Genomic DNA, 20,605 nt, shown 5'->3' with positions numbered 1-20,605 from the left:
TTGATGGCAGAGCGGGTGCTTGTCAATCTCCAATAATGTTTAAGGAACCTTTACATGCCAGCAACATCGGTGTCATGTGAACAGGTCGTCTCCAAAGCTGGAGAGGTAGTGAGCAAGAAGAGGAGCAGACTGAAGCCCAGTTCTGTGGAAATTACTGTTTTTGAATGAAAATATTTAAACCCCTGCCCATACAAATGAAAATCCCCCACGTTTCTTAATTTTATTTTTTCAGTAGAACAATCATTTTCCTGATTGCAGCGAAGTAATGCAGACAGTTTTATTCCTTTATTTCATGTCACTGTTTAAAGCCTCTTATAATATAAATCTGTTACAGAGCTTACTGTACCTAATTCATCAGAGTTTATAAAAGTAATAAGGGGTTAATATAAACATTATTAATAAATGACTAATTATCTCCATATATATTTATACATCCACACACTGAGACAGTTTTTGGTAAATAACCTTTTTTGAATAAAATATGACAGAAAACATCAAACAGATGACAGCAGTGAGTTCACTTATATTTTGCCTGTTATGACGTCTCACCCTGAATCCTTACATATAAAAGCAACGTCAAAGTCGCCCAGCAGATGTCGCCATTTAAACTGTATCAAATGCTTGGAAACTGAACCATTTTCAACACAATTGCTTCATATGATTCACTGCTTCAGAAAGCCACTTGTCCTCTGTTCTTAGTGTAACAAACACACAGGTGTTGGGCCTCAAACCATGAGGTCACACAGAGAAGGCCTACATGTAACCTGTGAGGCCTGACCACGAGGTGCTTGTTCCTTTGTTTCCCCCGAGACAAAAGAATAGCACCAAAAATGCTGCTTACAGACAATGGGAGTCCATTGCAAACTCCATTTCCAAGGATGCTTTGTGATTTTCACACCTCAGCAGGGAACAGTCAACATACAGCCTCATTGGCGGAGACGCTCCTGCACAGCGAAGCGTCCTGATGACGCAGCCGTGACATCACCGCCCCTTTAAAAACTGAATGTGCCCTGAAGCACACGCCTTTCCCGTGTCACTGAGCTAGGGGTAACTTCTGTTCCTCTGAGTCAGCTGACTAAAGGGGGTACCCCACACACGTGTTTTCCCCTCATCGAAGACTCCCCTCGCTGGACGAGACGAGACTTCGCCCGTGTTCACCCGAACACATTCCTGTATCCGAGACAGACCGCTGCTGCAACCAGCGTCCTCGAATTCCCTCGAGACAGAAGAAACGCTTCTTCACCGAGTCGACTCTGCTGTTCTCTCCGCCACGCTGCCGAGAGCCAGCTGCCGTGCTTTTCGCCGACCGTGCAAGAACAGCCACCGTCTGCATCCGAGCCCAGGACAAAGCCGGACATAACGACGGACTACACACAAACCCTGCTCGCTTTCTGAAGCGACCAAGTAAGAGGCATACGTCTGGGGGGCGTAAGAGGCAGTGTTAGTTGTGTGTTCTTCGTACGCGCACTGTCTGTGGACAAAGGAACCGCTTCTCTTCCTCTCACGATCGCTTTCTCTCCTTCTTCCCTCTCTCTTCTGACTAACACATACACGCTCGCACACACACACATACACGCACCGACATCTTTTGCACATCTGATGGTCAGATAACGTCGGACAAAGCTTCGCTTTGTTTTTCCTTATCCGCCATCAGACACGTGTGTTTTTCACAGAAGTGGGTGAGTGCAAGACGCCGTCCACCAGGCGGCGCCGTCTTGCTTCTGTCTAACCAAGACACCTCCATATTTCTGCCATCCAGTTCTTGCGCGACGTGACTTCTTTCTGCCATAGTCACGTCCGCGTCGCAGACCGACGACGTCATCACGTCAGGTCCGGTCGCCATCTTGTCACACACACGCACGCTCACACACACACACACACACGCACGCACACACACATGCGTTCCCCTGCATGTGTCCAACCCTGTACATAGCTGTTTGTGTTTTGTTTGGTAGGATTAGATTTTAGAATAGTTGTTTATTGAATGAAGCATTTGTTAACTTTGTTAATTTTGCTAAGTTTAATAAACATAAATAATGACAGAAGTCCTTCTGTCATTATTGTGTGTAATATTGTGAAAAGTGGCTGATTGAAGGAGTCAGAGCTCGAATTCAACCCTTCTTTGTTCACCCTCGAATGTTGATATCTCTCAGATATTAACATTCTAGGTGAACTCCCATTTATGAGACTACCTTGTTTGGTTATTGGTCCCGGTTTCTGGGTGGTGCCCCGTATTAGTTAATTCATATTAATAATTCTATTGTCATAATTAGTTAATTATCCTCGATAATTGATAATTATTGCAAATAATCAACTGTGTTCCTCACAGATCCAACAGTTGGTGCCTGAATTATTGATTAAGGTTAACAATATCTTATTTTCATAATTCATAATTATCTATGATAATTATGAATTATTGCTAATAACCAAACACACTACTGCCCGTCCCAACATCATCATCATGTTGTAAACACACAGAGAAACAGTCAAGTCAAATTAATTTATAGAGCACATTCAAAAACAACAGTTGACCAAAGACACAGAAAAATGTAAAAACACAGTTGAAGAATCAAAACAAAGCCAGATTGTCACGGGTTCGCTTTCAATGATGGCACAGACGACGAGAAACTACAGCGTGGTGATTTTTTATTCACACCAAGTTCCCCAAACAAGAGTGGCAAAAATATTTACAGTGCAGGAGTGGAAAAAACCCAATAACAAAAAAAAGTATTTACAGGACAGGTTTCACACTGGCAGCTCGTTACCCACATTGTTACTCGGCCACGACCAAAAACCCAACAACCCTAAATGAGCAGAGCTCCCCTTATATATTCTTAGCCCCTCCCCCGGGCAAACCAATTAACAAATTATAGTGTCCTATGTTCAAATTTGACATCACAACAAACATAAATTCAAAAATCAATGATATACTTTGCATAAAGGAAAAATGGCACTAATCACCCTCCATATAGCTATGGCCAAATACCCCCAAACCAAAATAAATCATAAAATATCAGTCCATTCAATATTAATGGTATGGTCCACGGTCACATGACCCTCTTAAGGGTGCCACCAAGCGCTATTTATGATGTGTCCAGGAAGTGCCTCATTTTGGCCCATGCCCGGAGGCAACCAGAGGCAGCAGCAGCAGGTAAGTGTATATGTGTGTGTGTGTCGCGTCAGCGCCAAGTGTGCACCCTCGAACGCCTAGCGTGAAGAAAAGAGTTCGGACAGTGGGGAAAAGTTTGTGAAAGTGCAGGACCGCGGGACACAAGTGCGGGCCTACAAGGAACAGTTTTAACTGGAGCATGGCTCCGCAGGAACAGTGGGAGTGCTGCGCGCTGTGCGCTCCCGGCACCGGCGCGCTCTCTCCGGCCAAGAGAGAGAGAAACGCATGCCGGTTAGGGCATGACTGAGCGTTCACGGGTGCCCCGTCACACAGATAAATAAAGTAAAGTAAGTAAAGTAAATTGTAATAAATAAAATTAACAATTTTAATATGCTATAAAAGAAATTAGGGGGACTCAAAAGTGATTCTATAAAGGAGGGTCTGTAGCTGGGATTTAAAAGTGGTGATAGATGGGGAGGATCTGATGGTGAGGGGCAAACTGTTCCACGGTCTGGGAACAGCGATGGAAAAAGCTTTGTCACTTTTGGATTTTGACCGGGAACGTGGAACAGAGAGGAATAACTGATCAGAGGATCTGAGGGGTCTTAATGTAGAATATGGACTGAAGACAGGCTGGTGCCAAACCATTCAGAGCTTAAAATCAGTCCTGTATTTCACTGGTATCCAGTGGAGGGAGGCCTGTTTTCACATTGTCCTCTGTAGTTACAGAGTAAGTTATGTTGGTTATTCACCCCTTGTTACGCGTAGTTACAGGGTAAGTACAGTGTATGTGGGCTGTAACCTAAAGCACTGTTAGTTCTACCCTTGTTACATTTAGTTACAGGGTAACTACAGGGTATGCGGGCTCAGCTTTTGTAATATAGCATATTATGTAAACTATACAACTATATGTATCAACAACATATAGAATGTCCATATTGGGATCCCAATTTTGTCCTCTGTAGTTACAGAATAAGTTATGTTGGTTATTCAACCCTTGTTACGTGTAGTTACAGGGTAAGTACAGGGTATGCGGGCTCAGCTTTTGTAATATAGCATATTATGTAAACTATACAACTATATGTATCAACAACATATAGAATGTCCATATTGGGATCCCAATTTTGTCCTCTGTAGTTACAGAATAAGTTATGTTGGTTATTCAACCCTTGTTACGTGTAGTTACAGGGTAAGTACAGGGTATGTGGGCTCAGCTTTTGAAATATAGGATATTGTGTAAATTATACAGGTATATGTATCAACAACATATAGAATGTCCATATTGGGATTCCAATTTTGTCCTCTGTAGTTACAGAGTAAGTTATGTAGGTTGTTCACCCCTTCTTACATGTAGTGACAGGGTAACTACAAGGTATGTGGGCTCAGCTTTTGAAATATAGGATATTATGTAAATTATACATCTATATGCATCAACAACATATAGAATGTCCATATTAGGATTCCAGTATCGTAACAGGTCACAGTTGTATTGATTCATCCAGATATCATAAACTTCTTTTCAAAAGAATGCTGGTTTTCTTTGTCAGCTTTTTGTACACTGCTTCAAATATTTCTTGAAATATACCAATAGAAGCAAAGAGTAAACAGTGAACTTGAACAGTTCTTTCACTTGTTTCATAATAGCTGCTGCATGCTCTCTTTGCTTTTCTTGTTTTTCTTCGATACAAGTTTCACAATCCTTACTTTTATCACACTGGTCATTATTGCATTTCTTATCTTGTTTGTCATCAGGATTACTTCTTGTGATAAATGTCTTGTTGCTTTGTGGGCGTGGAAATTTGAATCTACAAGTTGTTCCCTTCTTTTTGCATATTTTGAGTGCCTTTTGCTGTGTTGTTTTACAATGAACACAGTTTCATACATTTACTGATCTGTCTCTGGTGGCATTTCACATGTCACACATTGATCCATGAATGCTACATATTTCACCATCTTGGTCAATTTGAAGCACATTCTCAACCCACAACAAACAATGGTCTTGTGGACTTCCATGCTATTGAAATTCAATACGATAGAAGTAATCAACTATTTTACCAATTGGCTGAGCTGGCGACATGATAGGAAACAGTGGAACCATCAAACATTCTTGCAGCTGTCACAGGATTCCTTTTTAACATGTCCAATGTGTCAGACAAGTCCAGGTCATCAATGCATTTTTGGGCTTCTTGTTTCATTATACTTTTTTGAAGTTCTGTCCATCACAAATCAGCAGACGAGAATGAGCAAAACTATGTTGGAATACCCAGTTGTCTCACCATAACAAATAAATCCTTTTGTACAGATTGCCAACAAGCAGGTGTACCTCGTATAGGTTTCAGAAATTCATATCCTTCATCAAAGTTTAAAATGCTTCCAAGTGAATCTTTGTTTGTTAACATTTCAGAGGTGGGAAACATTTTGCTTTTTTGGTTTCAGTTAATAATCTCACAGGATTGTTGCCTTCTGCTGGTGCGACAGATAAAATGTCATCAAAGTGCAGATCCAAAAGTTCTTGTGCAATATCAACTGGTTGCAAATGTGACCATGAACATGTCATGTTGCTGTCTTTCATGTAATGATTCATCAGTGGATTCATCTTCTAATTGTATGTTAGCACTTTGGATTTTGTCTTTACACACGTTTTGATGTATCATCATCATCATCATCATCATCATCGTCAGCTTCTTCCTCACATTTGCTTGATTTGCATGTTTATACCATTTGTTGCATTCTTTCAAATATGCCAGTGCTCCCTTTTTATCTGTGTGAGTTTGAAGTTTGAAGCCTCAGATCCACTTATCAGAGTAAATTCATCTGCATTCAAATTGGACACTCTTACATTCTCTCTTTCATTGATCAAAACAGATGAGTTGTTTGAAGATGCAAATTTGTCTGATATTTTCATTATGCCAAAACACTTCTTTTTGGAATATGAATCATCTATGTGATGAGTACTCTTAACTGGATCTCTGTCCAAACACTCATTTCTTAGTATATTTGTGGCATCACATATCTTGCATTTACTTCTCAATACTTGACTGTACAGTGGCTTATCAGTAGCAATATTTGTTTTCACTGTAGCACCACCTTGTGGCTGGGTACTAGGGCTACACAAGATTACTTTCATGGACACATCATGACCTCAAGGGCATTAACCACTAACTCTCACTAACTCTCACCACTAACTCTCATCACATACTTTGTTTATCCCTACGTATTTTACTGCACAAAGGCTTGTAAGTATCACTGTGTGACTTCACTAGAGCATCACCTGCTGTCTCACTACTGGTATTATGCAGGATGTGTTTCATGCACACATCATCATTTCTAGGGCATTTACCACCAACAGTGACCCCTTCTAGACATTTACTTGTACTTTTACTCCAGTGACTTCAAAGCACTTGTTCCATTCAGAGTTCACATTTGCTGTCAGCTGACAGGCAAGATCACTCAAATGTTTATGTGCATCAGTAAAACCTGAGTGTTGAATCACCAAAACTTTGTCAGTTAATGCAACAAGCAGGCCTTGGCTGCTATGAGAGATTTAGGACTGATGTGTTAGACAGCGCCCTCCACCACCATCATCACAACACCAAATGAGAGAATATCTTTTTGAATTGTATTTCACTGAAATACAATGACTTTTTATATCAGCACTCACTCAGTGCTTTTTGAACATGCAAATTTCTCTCAAAACACATCGACTTTCTCTCATTTTAAACAACTTTTAAGGGGGAATAACTGATTTTTTGCCTCCTTACATAATTTGAACCCTTTTAAAGTCAACAAAACCTTTAAATTTCAGAGCCTTTAATTCAATAAACAGTGAGATTCCGGATTTATTCAGAGTTAAAGCTCTAGTTGTGTAATTCTTTGGAGCTGCCAGAAGGAGGCAGTATAGGAGCTCTAAGCAGCACCAAAGTGTTTAATCATCATCAGACAAATCTGTGTTTTTTTTCAAGCTGGGGCTCAGGATCCTGCAGGGACCTCCAGCGATGATTTTGGGGATCATGAGACATGTAAACTGTAAGGGGAAAAAAATATATGTCCATCACACAAAAATATTTCCCCTTTTTATGATGTCTACCCCATGTTTCATGTGAAGAATAAGTAAATTTCAGTCTCCATGTTGTATCATTCAAAGCTAAACGATATTGTATGACAATATCTGGACCCATGATTGTGTTTCAAGGATGCTCAGGAGACATGAAACAAACACCTTAATGATAAAAGATTATTTGTTTCACTCACATTGATGAAAAAATGAAGATAAAATGGTAAAAAGCAGAAATAGCGTCTCTGGCTCATAGTCTCAGACCCACTGGTCTAAATTACAGACTAATTAACCAACCAAACAGATTTATTCTGTTTTTAAACAAATCAGAGGGTCATTCAGGGTTGAGCCTGACTAATGTCTAAATGTTTGCTCAGACAACAACATGAATATATTACAGTTCATTTAAAGCTGTAACAATCAATATATTTGAGGAGAAAAAAAAATCTGAAACCAAAAGGGATTTATATTGATTGATTTATATTTTAAATTCTTTGGTTTCATGATGGTGCCTCCTAGTTTTGCAATTTTTCAAATAAATACCATCCCATCATCCTCTTATGTAGCTGGAGTTCAGTGGTGGATGAAGTATTCAGATCCTTTAATTAAGTAAAAGTAAAAATACTCTAGCCTAAGATACTCCATTTCAAGTAAATAAAACATAAAAATAAAAAATAAAAACACTGGTACTCACCTGCCATATGCTGTCAATCAAACACAGATACTGACATGCCCCTCGAGCTAAAACCTATTAATATAAAACTCTTACCAATATTCAAAAACATTACTTTTGACTGCAAAGAGGGATGATTACATGTGATTTCAGTTGGACTTCAGCTGTGGTGGTTTTCAGGCTTTTTCCACTACAGAACTTGACAACAGTTAGCCTAACTTAAGGTGTGATGTTGTGGCTTTTCACTGAACTACCCCCACTTTGGGAGCAAGTTCCTGAACCAAACCTTTGCTTCACAGCTGGTTGGTAGCAGATAAAAGGTAGCAGTTGGTAAAATTGTTAAAGGCCTTCCATACCTACACAGGTGTTCCAGTTAATCAGTTTCATTAGACGTATGCTCAGATTCAGGTGGGGAGTTCTGCTGTAATTATGAGCTCACTGGGCTCCATGTTCTAAAAAAAATGATTAAGTTATAACTTGACCTGTCTGACAGATGCAACAAAGCTAACTGAACAGTCAGGGAGTTTAAGTTTAGAGCCACAACAGCACGATGTTTTCCAAATCCGTCCACATGAAGGATGAGTTTTTAAGTTCTACTAACTCTTTCACATAGCATGTAATCTGTTTAATGGAGTTTTAATTGTCAGAGATGTGACAGGAAAGTTTCACTGTTTCAGTTATTGGAGGTCAGTGTGGAGAAAAACTGACTGGCTTTAGTTCTGACTCTGTTTCTGTTTGTCATTTAGCTTCAGCAGAAATCCCCTCCTCTGTCATTCAGGGTGGGACTCCCTTTCTCCTCCTCCTCTCCTTTCTCTCTTCCTTGTTTCCTCTCCTCTCATCTTGTTCCCTCCTCTGTTTTTTTCTCCTCTCCTTTATCATTCTCTCCTCATTTTCTTTTGTCCTCCCTCTTGTACATCATCATTTCACCCTCTCTTTCCCCTCTTTTTGTCTCTTAGCAACCCCGTCCCCCCCTCTCTATTTGGGTGGTGTTCCTCTATTTTATTTGACCTTTTCATTGTTCCTCCATCACTCTTCCTCTCTCTGTATCCCTGTTCCTCCCTCCATCCATTGATTCTCTTAAGTCTCTTAAAATGTTTGTCTCTTTTCTATCACTATCTCTTCTACTCTCTCTTTTCTGTCCTTCTCTCACCCCTCTTTTTTGCCTTCCTTGTCTTCTCCCTCCTTCACTTTCTTTCTTCCTTCTCCTCCTCCTCTGTCCCTTTAGACTTTCCTTCTTTAACTCCCCTATCCCAAAACCTTTCATCCCTCCTTTTTTCCTCCTTCATTTGCCTTCCTTCCTTACTTCTTTATTTCTACTTATATCTTTGCTTTTCTTACTGTTTTACCTCTTTTCTCCCCTCCCCTTCTGCCTGCAAACTGTGAAGTTAATTTATTTTAATCCTCCATATTTTGAGGAAAGTAAAACTGAAACAAACTGTTCTCACATTGTCCTCTGTAGTTACAGAGTAAGTTATGTTGGTAAGTACAGGGTATGCAGGCTGTAATCTAAAGCACTGTTAGTTCCCCCCTTGTTACATTTAGTTACAGGGTAACTACGGGGTATAAATTTATGTTTTTTCTTTCTTTCATACTGCTGATATTCTGGGTAATCTTATGGATTATATAGGATAGGAAAAAATAAGCCTTGGGCTTCAGCCTATTCCTTTTTCGGTAATTGATTGTGTGATTTTTTTATTATGTGAAATGGATTGGTATAAACATGGATGATGATGTTTTTGTCAGTTGCATATCCACACATATATTGTTGTTTTTGTTCCTTTTTATATATGACCAAAATAAACTATTCATTCATTCATTCATTTACTACACGCAGCATAATAAAATTGCAGAGCAAGGGAGAAGTGGACCTACCAACAGTGATCCGTGAGAGGGTCACTTCCAAGGGAGGTGAATCACCACGGAGGGATCTACAAAATCATAAAAGTCTAATATAAGCAAGAGCATGAGAGGATACTCTAAGGACCAAACACAGAAACTATTCCCATACCTGTAGCTATTGCAGAAGTCAGGTGAACAGAAGACGGGGCGTGCAGTCAGCATCAGGGGAGTGCTCAGAAAACAGCTACCTGCCTTTATAGAGTGCCCACAGACGATGATTGGCTAGTGATCACCGAAGTAATCAAGAAAGCAAAACACTACAGTCCTGCTTAGACCAGACAGGAATACATTTCCATTCTGCTACACTAGTTTTTGTCAGTACACTTGCAGCTACATTCTGGACCAGCTGGAGAGTCTTTAGAGACTTGTTAGGGCAGCCTGATAATAAGGAATTGCAACAGTCCAGCCTAGAAGAAGATTTGCCTGAATTTTGCAATATTGCATAAGTGAAAAAAGGCAGTCCTTGAAATTTGTTTTATGTGGGAGTTGAAGGACATATCCTGATCAAAGATAACTCCCAGATTCCTTACAGTGGTGCTGGAGGCCAGGGTAATGCCATCTAGAGTAGCTATATCATTAGATGATGTGTTTCTAAGGTGTTTAGGGCCAAGCACAATAACTTCACTTTTGTCTGAGTTTAGTAGCAGAAAATTGCAGGTCATCCAGGTCTTAATGTCCTCAAAGCATGCTTGGAGTCTAGTTAACTGGTTGGATTAATCTTACTTCATTGATAAATATAATTGGGTATCATCTGCAAAACAATGAAAATGTATGGAGTGTTTCTTAATAATATTACCTAAAAGTAGCAAATATAAGCTGAATAGTATTGGTCCTAGTACAGAACCTTGTGGAGCTCCGTGTCTAATGCCTGGGACATGGCCTGCGTGAGCAGCACATGTGAATCACGGAACTTGCTTTTCATTTTGGCGCCCATGTTAACAGATTAGAGCAGCCACACAGCCCATATGAGCCATATGTTTCACGTGCGTCTCACTATAGTTTCAATGTCTTTATCTCTAGAATATGTCACAGACATGAAGTGTCATCACTGCGGGTCAGCCTGCACGGTGCATGCTGGGGAAGGAAGCCTCTCTGGTGGGGAACTCCAGCACAGGAAGTTGGTGACACACGGAGCTTCTTTTCTCGACTCATATCGCTCTCTGTGATATTAGTTCAAACTGGGGCTCCTGCGTGTTGTTTCACTTGCTTCCCTGCGGAGATTTGGTGTTGTTACTTTTGTTATTTGTGGTCAGTTTCTGTAAAACACCCAGTTCAGATTTGACCAACCAGTGTATAAAATGGGCAAAAAAACAACAGACCGTGTAGTTAAAAAAAAAAAATCCCAATATTTTATTAAATAGCTGCTAATAAATAAATAGAGGTAAAATGAGACCAAAGCCGGGGGAGCTAAGTCAGTTAGACAAGAGGGAATAGGACGCCTGTGGCTGGGTGTGCTCAACCTCTTCCTGCGTGTGGCGAAGCACAGGGAAGCACTTCAAAACTACATCAAATCCAACCATTAAACTCTGTATCTACACACAAAAGAAGACAAACAAAGTGACTGACTCTAGTGTGTGTGGCTGGTTAAGTAATTGCAGATTGGAGGTCACACCCAAGCACACCTGTATACCATCAGCCCATCACCATGCAATTCACCCCACCACACGTGAAGACCACACCCACAGGACACACAATAGGTGCTAAACAATAAAAGTGTCAATCACTGCATTCAAAATCAGGCCGATACAGGTCCACCCTGTTACATTTGCCTCCTGACAGTTTGGAGGTTTCATCTCTGTTGCTGGTCCACTACACTGGCTGCTGGCTCCATAACCTTGCAAAGCAGTGAAAGTAAACTTTTTTTAGGAAATATGTTCTAGTATGTTCAAAATAAATAATGCAAAACAATAATCTAACTCTGAAATTTACAAATTAATGCATGTCTAAATTAAATACAGCACTCTTAACACATGATTTAGTGTGAAAATAAATGAAATGACATAACAAGACGGATAGCAGACAATAACTGAAAACCTAATTCTTCACCCTGCACTATTTCCACTCAATAGGTGCTCTACTCATACACAGCAAGCTAGTCAACATTATGGCCAATATTTACATACAAATCACAAGTGCTCACTTCTTAAACTCACACCAAAGTGTAAGTTAACATCTAAATTAACACAATAGTTGAACAGATTGACAGGATGGGTGTTTTTAGTCCAGATATTATAGGATACCATATTCAGATATGGTGGACCCATGAACATTGACTGTAGCCACTGCAAGAGAGGCCTTTAGTTCCTAGACATTACCCCCCGAGGCCCTTGTCCTCCCGGACTATTACACGCCTGCTCTTAGTGTGATCTTGGTGTGATCTCTCACAACTGCTGAGGGTGGGGGGTGTGGGTGGGAGATGGTGAGAGAGCTGTCTGTATCTGTGTATTTGTAGTCTATGTTTGTTATGTAACGATGTCTTTGTAAGTATGTGTTATATTTTGTATTTTTTGTTTTTTAGGAGCCCCTTGAAAATGAGATGCTACATCTCAAGGGGCTATCTTATTAATAAATTCAAATTCAAAATTCAAATAAATTTAATTTGATTCAAAATCAAAGCAAAGGTTCATATACTTTTGCACACAAATTTGTAAGATTGGATAATTTTCCTCAATAAATAAATGAAAACATTTTTTTGTCTCATCTGTTTAATTGGGTTCCCTTTATCTAGTTTTAGGATTTAAGGTCATATTTATGCAGACATAGAGAAAATTCTAAAGGGTTCACAAACTTTCAAGCAGCACTGTAAATGTTAGTGTCTCTTAGATATTGACATTTTTAAAGTGAACACCCTCTTTTAACTGCTTTCACTTTTGGTTGTTGGTCCCTGATCTCAGGGTGGTGTCCCGTTGTTATTAATTTATATTAATAACTTTATTGATTTTTAATCATTAATAATTGTTTTTGATCATTCTTAATCATTGCTAATAACAAAAACTGCTTCTTCTAAGTCCCAACATTTATATACATATATATACATACATGAGAAATGAGAGGAGGGGAAGGGAAACAGAGACAGGGAAGGTGAGACCAACTTCCAATGAAGTTGGTGTAACTTACAATTTCCAATTAAGTCGATTGAGTGATGAAAATACACCAACTTTAAATGAAGTTAGACCCATATTTCAGGGGTAACCAGTGGACGGAGATCATTACAGGGTCAGCTCTCTTTTTTGTTCCAGTCGAGGCTGTCTGATGCATTTTAGAGAGGAAAGGAACACATTGTTTTTTCTTGCCAAGTCTCGGTAAGAGCCAGGAAATCTCTCTGTGACATCTTCTTCCTTTTCTGAACAAAGGCTTCACGGAACAATTTCATGTTGCTTCCTTCAGTTTGTTTGATTTATGATTTGAAAATATATTGGTAACACTGGATTTTACGTCCCCATATTTATCATTTATAAGCAGTTTATAGATATTTAATAAATGGTTATAACTCCTGTTGGGACCCAGAAGTTTTTGCTGCTGTATAAACAGATAATGAATGACAATATAGTAAAACTCAGTTGTAATAATATAAAATATATCTTCATGGGAGAAGTTATAATAAGTACTGGGCATTAATAAAATACTCTTATACCTTATAACTATATATTCAATGTTTATATGGTGATCATAAATGTTAAATGGGGTAAAGTGATTATCCTTATCTTCAGTCAGATTCACAGCAGCTTCATCAGGAAACCACTGATCTACATAAATTAATATTACACTTGTGTTCATAACTGTGAGGCTGTGTGTATGTATTTATTTAATCTTCATTGTTGGATATCTCCAGGGATATTATACATTATGTAAAGATTTTTGTATTTTGTATTTGTATGAGGTCAATATATTGTGCTGTGAGATGCTGGTGTGTTTACATACTGGAATGTTTGGTTTGTTGGTGTTTAATGTGTCTGAATAATTCCATAGAGGTCATATAGGTCATATAATGGATCGATAATAAAATGATTCATTCATTAATGTACCTTTAACAATCATCATCATCACTATGTTGTAAACACAGAAAAAAGGCAAATCAAATTTTACATGAGCAAGAGAGAGAGAGGGACGGAGACAGAAGAGACAAAGAGAGGGAAGGTGGGACCAACTTCCAATGAAGTTGATATAACTTACAATTTCCATGAAGTTAACTGTTAGACCCATATTTCACTGGTAACCAGTGGAGGGAGGTCAGTACAGGGTGATCTCTCTTCTTTTGTTCCAGTCAGGATTGTCGCTGCTGCATTTTGAACCACTTTCAGACGAGACAGGAAGGACTGACTCACTCCCAATTTAAAGGAGTTGCAGTAATCGAGACATGATGTTATAAAAGCATGTAGAACTGTCTCCAGATCGCCAAAAGAAAGAAAAGGTTTTAAGAGAGAGATAGAAAAAGGAATGAGTGTTAACTTAAAGCATCTTCAGCTTCCTGATTGATCAGACAGACATATAGAGGCAGTTCTCTGACAGTTTGATGATTTTCTGCATCAGGATCAAACTCAGAATGAATATCCACCATGTTCTGTTCTTCTGCTTCTTATCAGGTGAGGACTGATTACCTGACTGCGTCTGTAAAGCTGCAGCACAAACTGCTTCTGGACATTCGTTGTGTTTATTTTAACAAATCTCAGATTTGTATCACACAAGATTTCATGTTGCTGTCATGTTAATTAGTTTTCCTGTCGTTCTCTAAAATATTCTGTTACTAGCTGCTGCTGCAACATCTCTATAATGTAATCTTGTAATTTAACTAAACTAAATGTAATGTAATTTAACAAAACATATGAACCATCCATCCATGAATATTTGTTGCTCATTAATGTGTTTGATATTAGAAAGTATGAAACAAAAACATTGAAAAACAGACGTTACACAGAGACACTGTGACTACAACTGCAGCTACAAGTAGAACAACAGCAACTGCTGTACAGTCAGTGAAAACTTTGCTAATGGCTGCCTCTGTATCATCTCTACTTCTCTGTGAACTGATGGATTAGCCCTCATTAATCTGCAGTCTGTTTACAGTAAGTCTACAATACACAAAGTATTGATCATCAGTATTCACTGTTCATCTTTCCAACAGCACTGCAGGATGGAAACACTGGACTCGTCAATGCAATAAACCTTTTTGCTGGAGCTGAAGGAAGAAATGGTTCAATACATTGCTATTTTACTTCGCCTGGAAGCACCAAGTTCTTCTGTAAAGGAGAATGTAAAGAAGACGACATTCTCATTAAAACAGATGATGTCACAGCTCAGAGTGGCAGATACAGCATCAAATATAAAGACGGATCTTCTGGAAGAAGAATTGTGATTGTGACCATCACACAGCTGACCAAGTCAGACTCAGGACAGTACAGATGTGGTTTGAGTGGATCTTCGGTCCCAGATGCTTACTGGGACTTTGTCATCACAATTACAGATGGTGAGTTTCTACTGAAAGTCATAAAACCTGATATATTTACTATGTTCATCCCATTTAATGATTTTGAAGCTTAAGAATAAATGAAGTCAGACAGAATCTAATTAAATTGTTGAAGAATGTGAGACGTTTATGATATATTGACTCAGTGTATCAATGTTGGATGAAATCATTACTCCAGCAGTCAGACTGTGGTTGAACTGGGCAGCTCCCAGTGTGACTCTGTGGATCTGTGTAAATGTGAAGCAGGAAATATTGTGATCAGACTGCAGCATCTTACAGGAAGTACAGACAGTAATTGCTGATTGTTCATCTTTTCAGCAGCAACGTTGGGTGACAACACTCGTTTCATCCGTACAGAAACTGAGGGAGGAAATATGACAAGAGGATGCCTCGATACTGTCAATGGAAGCAGGAAGTTCTTCTGTAAGGATAAATGTAAAAAAGAAGAAGACATCCTGGTTGAAACAGAAGAGAACAGAGGTCAGAATGGCAGATACAGCGTTGAATATAGAAAAGGATCTGTATTTGGACTGTATGTGACCATCACACAGCTGAAGAAGTCAGACACAGGATGGTACAGGTGTGGTTACGGCAGAGCTTTGTCTCCAGATTCATCCAACACGTTCCCGATCTTTGTTGTAGACGGTGAGTTTTATATTTAATTTTTGTCCAAATTCTGTTCAGTGCATATCAGTTGTTAAATGTTTAAAATGATGAGAACTTGGTGCACTCCTGTAGCCTTCTGGTTGAGACGCATGTCACATAACCACAGTGTCCGCGGTTTGAATCCAGCAGCGGACCTTTGTTGCATGTCACCCCCCCATCTTGCCCCCTTCATTTCCTGTCATATCTACAAAGTCCCTATAATAAAGGCATAAAAGAATCTTTAATAAAAAAATTAAAGAGTGGATGGAGATGACATGTCAGAAACAAATATCTTATTTTTCGGGTTACAGTCAGAAGTTGATTTGTGACAGCAAGAGGAGTGCTGAGGTTGGCAGAGTCATACTAGTTGTCCAAATAACAATACTTTTTTGTGATTAATAGAACAAACCTTAATCATTTACTTCATTAACATATTTAATGTTGCGTATTTCTTGTGTATGTGATGGATGCTGTCAATATGATCTTTCTGTCTAGAGCAGCATCTCATTTCTCTGCATTATTGATTCAGTATCTGATTGTTTCAATGTGTTTTCATTGTTCACGGCTCCAACCACTTCAAAACCAAACCGGACTCTCCGACCTTTTCCAACATCAGTCCCATCAGCCTCCACACCAACAACAACACAGAGTTTAATCTCCAGTTCAGGCAGTTTCACACCTTCATCATCTTTCCCTGAAACCACAGAGCAGTTTACAGGTACAGGACAGTTCATGTCTGTCCATCTGTCCATCACTGTCTCTCTGCAACAAAACGTCCTCTTAAAACAGTCAAATTCAGCATAACAACGTTGTCTAATAAGAATAACGAGATGGTCCAACATGTGTTTCAGCTCATAAGACAGTTCAGCACCTGGAAGAAAACATTTCAATTTCAATTTTACAATAAATTTCCTTATTATCTTCACGTCTAATGTTTAAACACATCCTACGTTTCTAATGATGTAAGATAATTATTAACATGTGATGTCAGCACATGACAAGTCAAGAAACATTCAGACCAAAGTCTGAGATGTTTTTTCAACAGGAAGATCTCATTTTTGATGAAGGTTTCCTGTGTAGTTTTCTTGTAAACAAGGTTATATTTATATTCAGTGTTACTCACCAAAACATGCTGAGTGTATCCTTTAGGTCCAACATAAGTGTTGAATATGTTTCCTCAATCATAAAATATTTGCAAAGCAGATTATATAAAGTATTTTAAATCTTGTATTGCTTGTGGTTCTTCTCTCCTGCTTTTGGTTGGTGCATTGCTGTGTTTCTGGGCAGGTTCCTGCATCCTGTAGATCAGTGGGATGATGTGAAACCACTGGCAGGATTGTGTATCACATCAACCACGTGTGCACAACGTAGATCCACACGTAAAAACAAGCTACGTGTGGTCAAAAACTCCACAGGGAACCTTTACGCTTCTAATACAAGACAAAAGATTCCAGTCTTTCAAACTACCACATGTTTCTCTCTCTCTTCCTTCCCAGCCGTCTCTGATGTCTCTCGTCCAAGTGCCTTCTGGCCTCTGGCTGTATGTGTGCCTGTGATTGTTGTGGTGTTGGCTGTTGTTCTGCTGCTCCTCCACAAATTGAGGAAGAGGAGGAACTCTGGTTTGAACACCAGAGGAACCTCAGACAGCAGAAACATGGAGGTGACTTCCTTTAACTCTGTATGTCTCATGTTAACTCTTACTGTTGGCATTTATACATTTTATTTTTGCAGTTAGGAATAAAAAATCTCATGTCTGCAACTACTTCACTAGTATGAACAAAGCTATAATTAAATAAAATCATAATTATTGTTAATAGACCTCTGGCCTGTCCAGTTGTTATCACTAAAATATCAGAAAACAATTGTCTAAGAAGAACACAATATCTGGTCTGTTACCCTGGTTACTGCTATATTAGGTTTGATGTCATTCCTGTTTTATTTTCAGTTATGTGTCACCTATGAGAACCATTCTGTCAGCAATGAGAACTGTCCTCCAGTCTCCACATATGAAGACAACATCTACCAGAGCCTGAATCCAGACAGCAGGGATCTGGACCAAACCTACTCTACACTCACAGCAAACACATGATGATGTTTGGATTTGGATCTGGATTCTGTACTGTGCAGGTTAACATGTGCTGCAAAGTTCCAGTTTGTTCCACTTTCTTTCTTTCTTTCTTTTTAAATCAGCCAATATTAACTATAAACATGCTATTATTCACCTCTATGCTGATGATACACAACTGATCATGTTTCTTCTTACTTGCTTATTCTGACATGTTCATTCTGTTATCACAAATGTAGATGTTGTTTGATATTGTTCTTTTACACTTTGAGCCAACTCTATCTCCTAGAAATTACATTCATATTCAACTCAATTGTAACAGCAAATATGTTTTATTAGAAACGTAAAAATTTTGTTAATTAATGTATTTAAGTTGTAAAAATGTTGATTCTGAACGTATGAGTTAAATGTTCAGAGACAATGTACCTAGTCTTTTTTTTCCACCAAAATATCTGATGTTGCAGTAAAATCTCAGCTGGTAGAAACTCCAGCAGTATGAAAGTGTTTGTGGTTGTGTTCAGACTCTGGCAGCACTTGGTTCAGGTCAGAGAAAGATCCTGGTCTCTGTTTAATACAGAAAAAAGTCTGCAGTGACTTGAAGCTCAACATGTTTATGAACATTTAAGCCACAGCAGCATCTTTCACTAACCTGAACCAAACCTGAACACACACAGGACTCAGGATGTGAGCCCGGGTCTCTGCTGTCAGAGTCCTGCATCTTGTAGCCCCCCATCCACCCCGACCTCCTCCCTCCCACTGCAGAGACACATAGAAATGTAGCTTCATTCATTACTGTGAACATCATCCAGGCAGAGATTATGTTTGATAACACAACATTACTGTGAAACAGTTTTATCGTATATGAAGGTCATTTCTAGAATTCACAAGTCTGATGGCTTCTGGAAAAAAAAAACTTCCTTCTGTTTGTTTTACATGCAGGAGACCTAAAACACATTCCTGATGGCATCAAGTTAAAGTAGTCATAGAGGACATCCTGTGTGTGGTTGCTGATAATCTTCTCTGCTTTGTTGAGGACTTGTTCAGTATTAAGCTGTAACAGGGATCTTTGTGTTTTGCCAATAATTTTAGAGCTGAAGTTAACAACATGTTGCAATCCATTCTTGTCCTTTTGACAAATGTAAACCAGCAGTTAAAATACTTTCAATAAAAGGATAACTTCAATAAAACGTTGTCAATATTCTCTGATCAACTCTAAAGGAGTTTAGTTTGCAGCTCAGACGCTGCTGAGCCTTTTTCACAATAACATCTGTACTGTCACTAAATCTCAATCTGTCATCAAACACAGTTCCCAAGTATTTGTAGGTCTGGACGAGTTCAACACTTACTGAAGCCAAGAATGATTGTTGGAACTGTCTGTGTGTTGTGGTGAGATCACCATTTCTTTAGTTTGGGACACATTTAAAACTAAAAAAGATCTCATCTCCTCATCATGATGAATCTGAAACTCTTTAGACAGGAAGTGACTGCTGCTCCAGCAGCAATACTGTAAGAAGGTCTGTCCACCATAGTGAGTTATTTTACAGCCAGTCTGTGTAAAATTTAGAGTCTGACTCTGTTGCCTCCTAGTGGTAGTATTGAAAAAGACACTTAACACACAGAGAGCTTTAACATTTGATTGTCAAATTGTTCTGAACGCTGCAGCTTCTTAATCTGAGCTGCTACCTTTTCCTGTTTGACATCACATGTTGCATCACATGTTTTCTGGACTGTAATCATTATGTGTCACTTTATATTGTGATATTTATGAGGAGCTTTTTTCATAAATGGAGCACAGCTTTCAGGCAGAGCATTGAAGTCGGCTTGTTTCAGCTGTTTTCATTATGCTTCACAGGGCGGCTGTGACTGTGGAGGTAGAGCAGGTCGTCCACTAATCAGCGGTTAGTGTTCATGTCTGACATTTTCAGAGTTCTAATAAATGCTTATGGTAGGTGTATTTCATAGGCAAGTAAAGTCTACATAACTATAACCTACCATAAATCTCAAATGCAGCTGTTCACATCATACATTTCTTAATTTACAAATAAGAAATGTGCAATACATTTTAAAGTTCATGAGAAACCTTGAGAAGCAAATTGATGGGAGCAAACACATTATTTGGTGTGGGAAACAAAGGGTTAAACACCTTCATATAAAATATGTCCTCATAGGAGAGGTAATAATGAATACTGAGCATTAATAAAATGCCCTTATACCTTATACCTATATATTCAGTGTTAATATTGTGCTCATAAATGGGGTAAAGTGATTATCCTTATCTTCAGTCAGATTTGTCAAAGAGGATTCACAGCAGCTTCAATATGAAACCACTGATCTACACAAATTAATATTACACTTATGTTCATATCTATGAGGCTGTGTGTATATATTTATTTAATCTTCATTGTTGGATATCTCCTGGGATATTATACAGTGTGTATGAAGTAAAAATTTATTGTGCTGTGAGATGCTGGTGTGTTTACATACTGGAATGTTTGGTTTGTTGGTGTTTAATGTGTCTGAATAATGTGTCACATAACTGGTCCAAAATAAAATTATTCATTCATTCATGTACCTTTAACCATCGTCATCATCATCATCATCATCATCATCATCGTCATGTTTTAAACACACAGAGAAACAGTGAAGTCAAATTAATTTATAGAGCACATTTAAAAACAACAGTTGACCAAACTGCT

The 20,605-nt window shown here is 38.8% G+C and overlaps 1 protein-coding gene across 1 annotated transcript; it reads left to right on the top strand.

The window, feature by feature from the left end:
• The first annotated feature begins 732 nt into the window (after positions 1-732).
• LOC137185291 (uncharacterized) lies at positions 733-18,250 on the top strand. The gene is made up of 6 exons (XM_067593638.1): positions 733-737; positions 1,118-1,404; positions 14,858-15,199; positions 15,518-15,844; positions 17,341-17,504; positions 17,790-18,250. The coding sequence occupies exons 1-6, from the start codon at positions 733-735 to the stop codon at positions 17,931-17,933; spliced, it is 1,269 nt and encodes a 422-aa protein (XP_067449739.1). The 3' UTR covers positions 17,934-18,250.
• The last annotated feature ends 2,355 nt before the right edge of the window (positions 18,251-20,605 follow it).

The sequence above is a fragment of the Thunnus thynnus genome, chromosome 6 (assembly GCF_963924715.1).
Source record: "Thunnus thynnus chromosome 6, fThuThy2.1, whole genome shotgun sequence".
NCBI classification, from domain to species: Eukaryota; Metazoa; Chordata; class Actinopteri; order Scombriformes; family Scombridae; genus Thunnus; species Thunnus thynnus.
The sequence above is the reverse complement of the archived record's forward strand: the minus strand, read 5'-3'. Positions and strand labels throughout refer to the sequence as shown.